This window comes from Diuraphis noxia, unplaced genomic scaffold (genome assembly GCF_037042655.1).
Source record: "Diuraphis noxia isolate RWA-SAM2 unplaced genomic scaffold, SU_Dnox_SAM2 contig0004, whole genome shotgun sequence".
Taxonomy (NCBI): domain Eukaryota; kingdom Metazoa; phylum Arthropoda; class Insecta; order Hemiptera; family Aphididae; genus Diuraphis; species Diuraphis noxia.
The window spans coordinates 46,567,597-46,580,120 of NW_028301714.1; the positions used below are offsets into that span (position 1 = coordinate 46,567,597).

Consider the following 12,524-nt stretch of genomic DNA (forward strand, 5'->3'; position numbering starts at 1 on the left):
ATGGCATGTGTTTTTGAAAATTCATAATATTATGTTTTACATATTATACTTGTTGTGCACTAACAATAAATTACGGACCGTCTGGTCCTCAATTTCTGTGAGATAATTATAATTTTATAATTTTATTATTACTATTTTTTTTTTTAACATTTGAAAGATATATAATGGTTTTCATCTATTCTGACATACTGCATGTACCTATGTAATTTTGTCTATTCCTAAACAACTATAAACACTATATCAATTTTTTGCACATGTATTTAGCTGATCTTAATAGGTCTCTTCGAACTTAAATTAATTTAACTTAAAATTTTATGATTACAAGCTTGTAATTGTACACGGCGGAGGTGAATTATATGCGTGTGAATTCTATTTGTTTTTGTAAACAACTTCAAGTTATGGAAGACTATAAGTCAGTTATATACAATGATTTACAGTAACATACAGTAAATATTCTAGACCAATATAATTGAAGGGGTCAATGGATAAAGGTGTTAACTAACATTTTTGAAATTGTTCACAAACACAACTTTTGTAACTAAATATTTGTAAGCCATGGAACTTTTTTGATATTCAATATATGAAATTACTTATAAGAGTATTAATTTGGGTCTAGGGGTCCTCTGTAACATACTATAACTTGGATATTGTACTTCCACCATGTAACTAAAAAACCTTATTTAACACCTTTATCCATAAAATAATGGTATAAATATGTAATAGGTACTGTGAATAAATGAGTTATAAGGAGAAAATGTTTTTATAATTTATTTTTAATAAAATACATTATTAATCAAAAAACAATATAATATAACTTTTATGTTTAGAACTTGAAACACCAATGAAAAAAAAAAATTAATTAACTTTTATCAAATATTAACCAAATCAATATTTATAATATTACTATGAATAATACTTGTACTTAGAAAAACAGAATATAATAAAATTAAGCTTATGATAGAAAATATTGTTCATAGATTCAAATAGAAGCTTTCTTCTTTCCAAATTTACTGTAGTGGTACACTTTAAGCGACATTTTGACATACACAGCTGACCTTCATTAGCACACTTTGCTGGAACAATCACTCCTTTTTGTGTTGTATACTGTTTGCCTGTTTTCCTTTCAATAGTTGCTTTTTTTCTTTTATATACTTACTAAATGTATTCAAATCTGATCCATTAAACAACAATTTCCTTGATGAGGCTAGTGACTCATAAGTAGATAAACAATTATTATCATTTACATTCTCTTTTGGACTATCTAATATAATATTGGCACTTTCAATATACCCATTATACCCTATGATAAGATTTAAAAATGCATGAAATATGATAAAATGAGTAGTAGTAAGAACATACTAATTATTAAAAATATATTGTACCCGAAGAAGTTTCTGATATTGCTTGTACAGAACTGGGGTTGTAATCATCATCACTCGAATATTCTTGAAAAGAATCTTTAAAATACAATTTTAGAAGTTATTAATTATTTTCTTTGTAACATTAAATTATTTTTATCAATACCTAGTGTTAATATGTGTAAATTTATCAATAAATAATAATTAATAGTATAACAACAAAATATGTTTTACCTGAATCACTGAAAAGGTTTTCTTCCAAATTATTTTTAATTTGGTTCTTAGGTCTAGTTCGGCTTAATGGAGTAATATTTTGGATTTCACGTGCTTTATCCACTAGGAATTTAGCTCGAGAACTCATAATGTGTAGAGTAAATAAAACATAACACAATAAGATAACTATTTTATTGGATAAATTAATCCAAACCAAATACAACACAAAAACCACAGTTTTAATGTAAAAATATAAAATAAATCAAAACGAACGCGACGTACGAACCGATCGCGATAATCAATATCAAACAAACAAAAATTGTTAATAACATTATTATTTGATAATAATAAAATTAACCAATAACAATAATTAAAGTAAAAACAATCCACGAAGAAAAGTTGTTATAATATTTGCAGATAATGTCTAAAAATACATATACAAAATAACACCGAAATTTAATTCAATAACAGCATGGATAAAGGCGGTAATATCCAATAACACTTTGTTCTAAGGGGTTAACATACACTACTACTTTTATCCACTACAACTAATGATTAATTCTTCTTATAACACTCTTATCAATTTTTTATTTTGGTAACTACTAAATAAAACCATATCAAATTTTGATATAATGTTTATAACATTATAACACCTTTATTCATGCAATAAAATGCATTTTTGAAAAAATGTCAGTTAACACCTTTATCCATTGACCCCTTCAATTATAATAATATGTTATAAATATACTATTTTTTACTGCCAACAGTCTAAAGTTTGTTGTGTGAATTTATTACAACGTAACTTTGTTATCTATTAGGTAAATGCTATTTATTATTATTATACTACAATATCTTAGTTACAAAAATATCTCAAATCATTGATCATAAATTATTACATATTATGTTAAATAGGTATCTACAGTTGTTTTATTTGTGAGCAATCACATTTAATTTTTCAGAGCTATAAGAATATGAATTGTTTGTTCATTTATAAGCATATGCGATGTAATCAGATGAATATAATCATATCTTAGGTTTTACTTGAGCTATAATTATGTTAATCAAACATTTAAAGAAATTGCACTTGGGAGTAAAAATCACCGAAATGTTCCCATCATTGTGTCCTAGATATATGTAAATCCTTATACTACCTATTGGCTATTACAGTCTTATATAACCTTTAATAATTTTAATCTATAAGCATCTATTTTGTGGATTCTATATTGTGTATAATTATATATGAATTGTAAGATTGTGTGTATGGTATTCACTGGTTCAAACTATCGTTGTTACAAGAAGAAGTTTTATAGAATATAAAACATTAGCAATAAAAATATTTTGATACAGAATATTTTATATAGAGATATTGTTATTTTTGGGTTAATAGTTTTAATTTGAATGTAGGAATAATAGAATAAACTAATTTTTGTTTTATAAATATCGGAAATTTATAGATGTTATGATAGTATCAAAAACCTAGTTATAATGAACTTAGTAAATAAATAAATAATTTGTAATTTCATATATGTTTTAAGTAATTTAAGTTTGTATAAAATAATGAAATTGAATATTTAAAAATAAAAACAATATAATATAACTGTACAATATATATTTCAAATAACAATGCATTGTATGAATTTTTATCTTATTTTATAACTTATAACTAGCCTAGATACTTGAACATCCGGTGTGTATATACTACATGATCACCCATCCAAGATCTACCCACGTGCCAGCTTAACACAAAATGCATTTTATTAACCGGTTATACTAACTTCAGCGAGTTTGCTGGTCTCCATTAATATTTTTTTTATCTCCAGCATTTTAATATCTCATAATATAATTATATGAGATTAGCTATAAACAAATTAAATGAAAGTACAAATAGGCATTAGATCTTAAAGAATATGTTTGATATTATAAAAAACACCTCAACTAAAAATACTATTACATATAGACATACGACATTGACTTGAACAATGATATAAAAAATATCTATAATATTGGAATTCGAAAGTACCAGGTAACTAATATTTTATAATATTCAAGTAGGTAGGTACTATAATAAATGGAAAAATATTCGATTTACTAATCTATACAGTAGTAGACCAAGTAAGACCGTTCCTGATAAATATAAATAAATAATAGAAACAATCATTAATTAATATAATAATTAACAACTAACAATTAGATTAGAACAAGTATTTGAAATTATAATAACATATTTTATTTTGACAGATAAATTTCTAGATCTAGACCGAAAGTAGATCACTCATTTAGTTAATAAATTCCATATCCTAGTTTTATCCTCCTGTTTTGTAGTTTATAATCAATATCTATTATGACATCTGTATTAAAAGAATTTGAATAGTTTTAATTTTTAAATGAACACAGTTTCAATAAGATACGAGCTACAAGGAATAATATAATATATTGTTCATAAGTATGATTGGAAATAATAATTTATATACAACCATAATATATAATAGCTATCTATAGTATGATTTTGTATACCCACGTATTTTTATTTACCTATAAACTACTACATTATTTACATAACATACAAATTACAATAATGCATTAATAATAATTAATACACGAACCATAAAAGAAAATATCTCTTTGAGTTCATCATGAAAACATTAAAATCATATTGTGTTTATAGGGGGTTAAAAGAAATAGTGTTCTGCAGTTGATCTTTTCATTACGGTAATAGTAAAAATATATTCTATACGAGCATGCCGCATATAGGGGAAAATTCTATTGATTCTTGTGTTTCCTTCAATTAATATACTTTCATTTAAAATTAAAATTTTAAATACGATAGACAGTAGACATGTTGCATAGTGCAACTAGGGAATTATTTGTATCACAATTGTCGTACATTATTTTATTTTATCTTTATGGCAAACATATTTTGGAGCTATCAAAATCTTAGATATTTTGTATAAAAATTTTTCTAGATTTAAAATAAAATACAGAATGTACTGTATAAAAAGTTAGTTTTCTAATCGTATGTAGAGATTTTATTTACCTAGCTATAAGACGTAACTAGTAAGGACATTCGTTTTACATGATCAGACTGATTTTGGTAAAATTAATTTCACTTAGATTTTTTGCATCTTTAACAGAGAGAAAACATTTTACATAAAATATAAATATATAATAATGTAATAAGTAGTAATGCAATATCATGTGTTAAACACTATATATATATTTTATACTTAAATTTAGCTTAGTAAGTACCTATTAAAATCTTAATACATTATTATAAATGTTATTTAACATAGTGGTCCATATAATATTCATAAGATATATTTTATATTTAATTAAACACCTTTAAATTATGATTCAAATAACCATTTAGACGAGAGAAGTAAAAATATAATGCTGCTCTTTGAATTTAAAAAAAGTGAAGCAGAAAAAATGTAGTAAATTTATTAATTTTTTAATTTATTACATGTTATTTATATCAACTATAAATTAATAATATTTTTATTAAATGTAACTATCTAAAATAATTTTCATTATCTTTGATGTTTTCCAAATATTATGGTAAATGCTTGATGAAGTTACGAATGCTTAAGTCTTTTATTTGATAAACTTTTAACAAACATAACTTTGTAACTTATAAGCTTTCAAGTTACCTATAGTTGATAATGAAATAAAATTGACCTTTACAAAATAATATATAGTATAGTATAATAATGTTTATATATACTATATGTATAGTTATAAACGAGTTTTACGAATTAATAAAATAAACAGTTACAATAATTATTATTAATAACTTATCTTATGATTCACTGAATAAATACTCGTAAGTTAAATAAATAAATTATAAATTGTGTATAAAATAATGATTAGACCTATAAGTACCTATTTACACACTTCCTAGCTAAAAAAAATGCATTGAAATGCACAAAAGCTTTTGTTAAGCTTAAATATAATGGATAATTATGTTATAATTGTATTTATAATTGTAATGTAATTTATATATTTTATAGATAGCTATAAAAAGCTCTTTAAATTTTTTTTTTATTGGTTTATCTTTCCAATTTTTTTATTTTAATAATCAAGAATAGGTGAGTGCTTGGGTATTTTTAAAAGGCGATGTGAAATAACTGCGTAGAGTTAAAACTATTAAAATTTCAATCTGAGTTAATCAAGTATTATGTAGTTAAGTATTACAATTATTATTATCCACGAACTTGACAAATACCATTTGATGAATTCCCAGACTTCTTATTAAAAATCTGAGATTCATTATTTCACTAAATCAATTATCCACCTGATTATTTATTTGTTCATACGAACTAACATAATCGAGTCCTGTTTTTCTTGTTCAAGAATTAATTAAAACATTAAAATTTAAATATATTTTGTCAGTAAAGTGGAAATAGTTTGCGTATTTAATAAAAATGGATGGAACTTTTTGTACAAATATTATATTCTTCTTAAACGTTATTGTTAATCAAAATAGAGCAGTCTCAAGTAAATCATCCCATGGTAATAAGGCTCTATAAAGACTTCTCTAGAAGATACAAACTAACAATCAACTGATTCACACATACCGATAACTTATGTTAAGAGAGGGACCTACCATCTGCAAAACCTGTGGGGTACAATTAACGAGTAAACAATTAATTAACAGAATTTTTAAATTTTCTAGAAGAAACAACAAAAACTCTTTCATCCATCCACCTCCGATATACTGTCACTCCTTACATCTTAATAGTTAATGTTTGCGATAGATACGAATTTTGTTTTTCCGTAGCCGCTGTGGATGCATTTAATACAATTAAAAAAATATGGATGTGTGTGTAACTGAATGATTGTTGACTGTTGAATAATACTATAGTATAGAGCGATAATAGTTCAGAGAAACAAAACCCCAGGTAGCCAAGAAACATATATTATAAAGAAATCTAAAAATACATTTATTTTTTACTGAATCAATGGACAAGTTGAATTCCAACCACAACTCGTAACGATTATCTTGGTTTGCATTTTGTCAAAATAATTTAATTTTTATACATGTACAAGTGACCTATCGAGTCACATTTTTATAACTGTACTTAATTGATTAAATATTTAATTAATATACAAAAACGAATAATACTTGTGCTAGATGTGTTATATAATGTTTATCTACTGAAGCCTATGAATTCACTTCAAAAAGAATAAATTTCAAACACTATAATTTCTCACAGCAATGGTATTCAAAATTCTATGGTAATTGCCAATTTAAAGAGATTCAATGAGAAGAGAAGAACGAACATTTAAGTAGTTTAATATTATAATTTTAATTTTATCCAAATGTTAACGCAATTTACCCACAATTACATATTACATTATTATAATCACTCATTAGTTAGTAATGTCATATTTTAAATCGTATACAAATGAAATAATGAACATTGTTAGATTATCAAAAACAAAAACTAAAAATTTTGTTTGTGATACACATCCATGTTTTTTCTACTTTCAGTACTACTCGTTTTAAATTATATACCAATTAATTAATGATAAATAACTTGAATTGTATGTAACTGTAATGAATGGCAACAGAGATGAAATGAAATTCTATAGCTTATCGATGTAATTTCATGTTCCAAACTATATTACAAAATATGAAAATATCAAATATCATTGGACCCATAACTTAAGATAATTGAAAATAAAAACAATAGTATGTAGACGTTATGTATGTTTGTAGTCTGCGTGTGGCATATATTTTGTAACCGTGGTTCTTGTTGGGATAAAAAACAAGTGTATATTTTTGTTTATATGATACGAAACAATAGTAGAAAAATCCGGCGTAAGCCGTTTCTCGATAACTCCCACGAACAATTTTTTCGCCTATACACGTTGTTTTTGTTATTTGTAGACATTATACTGCTGGAGACAATGCCTGCTGAATTTGGACGGATAGTAACCAAATAAAAACAAAAATACTTAGAAGAAATATAAATTTTTTTAGCTACCTTCACAATATATTATAAGAATAAAAACACCATAACATTATATGTGAAAAACAATTTCATTTTCACCTGCTATTTTTTGGATAATAAATTGCAGAGTATTAAATTATTATCGTTTTTTTTTCTTAATAAATGTTAGAAGATTTCTCACATTAGTACCAATCATTATTATCTGTACATTTGCTTGAAAAAGATAAAGCCAGTATTGATCTAATGATTAACTTATTAGTTATTTAACATAACTGATTAAAATTTTTAAAAAAAGCTGATGGTACACTGCATAAAATTAAAGCTATGTTATAAACAATTTAATTATTTGCTTCAAATAAATATTAACTAAAGCAAATAGGTATATGAATATAAAATGTATAAACATTTTATCCTGAAAAATAAATAGATGATGTTATTATATTTAGTATTAATATATTATATTATATTTGAATTTATTTATGTTAAAACTATTTTAAACATACAATATAGATGTGATTTTAGCACAAAAAATAATTTCGTTTTGTTTTACTTATAGAAAAATAAAATTATAAAGATCATGAAACACGTTCTGATATTCAAAAATTTCAAACCTTTACTCAAAATATTAAATAATCAAAAGTGTAGTTTAAGATTTAAGAGTCTTCTTATTATTTGCATAAAATAAAAAATATCTAGTACTATTACTATACCTTAAACATAATGGAAATAAATATAGATTAGTATACTTCCTTAGAACTATTTTTTTTATCCAACTACGGTGGTCACAAAAGATTTTCTAAAAAAATTTGGGTAATAGTTATGCTAAAAAGATTTAGAAGCATTATTTTTAATTTTTAATGTTATAGACGTTCAAATAATATTTACTAATTAGTCTTCAAAACTTTCATTACCTAGATATCAATACCACCAAATATGAATATAAATTTCAAAAATTATTCTTTGTTATGTATCTTATTTTGTAGAATTTTATACAACCACAAAAAAATTTGTACTTTTTTGAAAACATATCTTTGCTCATTTTATTATTGTGTTGTTAATTTTTATATAAGAATAAATTGACCTATAATTAAACTTTAAGATAAGAACATTGTCTGTGTTCTCTCGTTAGTTTTTACGATGTTTGAATTTTCACATAGGTACTAATAACTCGTTTGAAAATTAAAATTTTAATTTTAACACAGATATTTTTTTTATCTACGTTTGATAATATAGGTCAATTCACTCTAATATTAAGTTAATTACACAATATAATTGGTACTGGCTGAACAAAAATTTGATATGTTTAACGTTTGTAAGACGGAGACGACACATGCAAGGGCGGCGTCCTCATGACTATTTATCATTGTCTTAATAGAGTAATTAACTTAACAAACCGGTAAATGATAGTAAGAGGTAAGTAGCTAATCACCCATTGGTTGACAAGCATAGTATTTTTATGGTAAGTCTAACAAAACTTTAATGTAGTGTTGGTTATAATAAAGTGACACAATTTATAAGTACCTACTTAAACATTATTTCGAGACATTTTTTTCTGCAAGAAAATTGCACATGAAAATTATATTAGTCAAGTATTATATATGGTTAGAAATTTAATCATTATTAGGAATGTTAGGATATGTTAATGCAAAGGTTTTTACTTAAACACTTTTATTCCATTATTTTATGACACTGCGGGTGTGTAGAGCGCACGATGCATGTGTATACCTACAACAGATTGCCGGCGGGTGGCTGTGTTTTATTGAAGAAAATATTTTTATTTTTATTTTCATCAAAACGTATTGACGCATTTCTTATGACCTATATTATATACTAACAACACTATCCATCGTTTGAAATGTAATGATTTATACATAAATGACGATTGTCAACACGGCACACTGATATGCAGACGTAAGGTCGTAATACTTATATCATCATTTCAATTAGTTATTTTTGATTTCAAAATACTTAGTTAATCTTAAATTTATATACATACATAAAATATAAATTTCACCAATACTGTCACTCGCATTAAATACAAACAAAATATGTATTATTTATTATAATTCGACAGAATCTAAGTATATTTTGCGAAATCTACATAATGCATAAAATTTATAATTTTAATATCAGTCACGGCCTCTTTAGTTATAAGTTATAACTGTTTTAAAATCAACTTTTTATTATCTGTCCAAACACTTGACTTAAATTATGACTGTTTAGTATTTACTAAACAAATTACATATACAAACTGTATAACGTTGATAAATTAAGTATTGAACAATAATAACAATAGATACATGAGTATATAAAATGTAAACATTATATACGCCATTTAATATTGTAAAATATTAAGTTATATTTTAAACAAAAATATATTAACAATGTTGTTAAAAGAATTAAGCTCATAAACACATATTATTAATAATACCAAAAAATATTTTGCAGTATTTGTATATTTATTTGATTTTAAAAAATCCGTACTTATAATATTTAACATCATAATAACAAGTAATACAATAATTATAACTTGTGATCTTTTTAAATAAGTTAGATTGATCACAAATAATTTTTATTTTTCATGAATAAAAAGAAGGGTTCAAATTAACTTGCAACATGAAACAATGAGGTTAGTTGATTTTCCTAATAACCACTTAGAAACTTAGGGATATGAAAAAGAAAAGAATTATTACGAGAGACGCCAATGAATTTTGAAAATAATTCGAAATAATTGTATAGATAATTTTTACATTACTTCATACAGTTATTAATAAAATTAAAAGTTAGCCGTATACATCTATACATAGATGTACCAAAATAATTTTGAGGTTTACAATTTTAATATTATTGTACTAATTATAAAGCAATAATTATATGTCGATTATTTATTTAGTTATCATTTTATTCAAAAAGATTATCACATTTTCTCCAACTATTTAAATACCTACTTAAGGATGTTTTATTAATAATTATAAATTATCATAATCAGTTTTATAATATTTATTTAATAATTAGTGGTGCACATTATACTTTACAATAGTTTTTTTTATGTATTATTAGGTAGTGTATACTTTTACCATTCACATACCTAATATTCGAGTTAGTTATTTAAGAGTTACAACAACTAAACAAAATACCGGAAGGCCTTTGACATTTGAAGTATTATTTTACATTCATTTGATTTAAGTTTTTTTTTTTTTATTATTCATGGTACAGCTTCAACTGCTAAGGTTATTAGCTTGTAACAAAATTAACTATTTAGTACATAGTAAAATATAGTTGTACAACAGATTCTTAAATTGGATTATACATATTAATTTGTTTTAAAAATGTGATTATTTTGTTGGTGTTGTCATAGGTTGGGCTGAGGGCTTCAAAGAGGTTGTCGGGCAATTTTAGACTTTTTGATTTAAGTTTTAATATGAAGAACTGCTATAAAACAAGAATAATTCAATATTCTAAATTTATTATATCTACTTAAATTTGGTATTTTCACGATGCATATTTTACAATGACATTTCAATTTATTAAAATAAAAATCATTTGGTTAAGATTTATTATTATTTTTTATTTTATCATTATATTTCGAGTAATTTAAAATCTATACAATATATTATGTACAATGAACAAATTTGATTATAAATGGTAAGTGACAGGAGAATTTAACATTTGTAGGCAGGCACTCAGCAACATTTCCGGCCGGGTACATTTTCAGTATCATGGGTTTTTTATTTTAGTAGGTCTTTAGGCCACTGTCTTTTCATTCTTCTACGTACATTACCAGGAATTGAGATGGAAGAATGTTGATTTATTAATGGGTTACTGTGAGAGTTTAAGTTGGTGTGAAATTTAAAGTAATATAATTTTGCTAATTGATTGAGTGTAGGAATTTTTAGCTATTTGTGTAGATTATTGATTGTGAACCACGGAGAAGATGTTATTAGTCGTAGGCAAGTGGATTGAAAAGCCTGAAGCGTTTAAGTGTTTGATGGTTTTGCCATGCCCCATAACTGGATACCGTATGTCCAAACTGGTTGAATTATTGATTTGTATGTAATAAGTTTATTGGAAAGGGAAAGTTTGGATTTTAAGAATGGTCTAAGGATATGAAGCCTGGAGTTAACAGTTTTATGTGTGGCCTCCAGGTTAAGTGTTTATCTTAGATAATGATAATGCATTTTTACTACAATATTTTCATCCCAACATATTTAAAAAATTGGAGAAAAAAATGTATTTTGAGAGCATTGAAAAAGTTTTTGATTTTTATGAAATTGATAATCTACAAGCTGAAACAGAAAGTTGGTACAGTTTTTGGCAAAATAAGGACTGCCAAGATATTGATTTCATCGATTTGTTAAATTGTAACTGTACATTTTTTCCAAGTATAGCTGTTTCTTTGGAAATATTTTTGTCTCTTCCGGCTACAAGCTGTAGAGCAGAACGTTCTTTTAGTACATTAAGGCGTGGTAAGACATGGTTACGATCAACGATGGGTGATGAGAGACTGAGTGGAATATGCATGTTGAGTGTTCATAGAGAAAAAGTAAATTCAGATAAAGAAAAATGTATTGAAAATGCACTGACATAATTTGGTAGAGAATGTCCACGGAGATTGAAATTTATATTTAATGAAAAAGACTAATGTATTATAATAATATCTAATTGTAATAATGACGAAATATAATAATATGCTATAAATAAAATGTATAAAAAAATTTTCATTTATTTTTTAAATTAATTTTGCCCCCCCCCCCCTAGAAAAATGTCTGGGGACGCCCATGTTTATCTAGAGTTAGACCAAGATATTTAACTTCGTTTGCCTTTGGAATTGTTAGATTGTTTAACGTAACAGGTGGACAATCGATATTTTGTAGTGAGAAAGTTACTTGAACAGATTTAGTTTCGTGTTTATTTTTATTTTTCATCTGTTATCCAACGAGCTGATCATATTTAAATGGTTTTGGATCATTTCACTGGACACTGGCTGTGACGTGGCTTT

At 24.9% G+C, this 12,524-nt stretch overlaps 1 protein-coding gene across 1 annotated transcript; it reads right to left on the reverse strand.

Moving 5' to 3' along the window:
• Positions 1-755: 755 nt before the first annotated feature.
• LOC149056127 (uncharacterized) lies at positions 756-2,068 on the reverse strand. Its single transcript, XM_089227695.1, has 3 exons — positions 1,593-2,068; positions 1,383-1,457; positions 756-1,300 (listed from the first exon to the last, which is right to left on the reverse strand). The coding sequence occupies exons 1-3, from the start codon at positions 1,717-1,719 to the stop codon at positions 1,083-1,085; spliced, it is 420 nt and encodes a 139-aa protein (XP_089083821.1). The 5' UTR covers positions 1,720-2,068; the 3' UTR covers positions 756-1,082.
• Between the last annotated feature and the right edge of the window lie 10,456 nt (positions 2,069-12,524).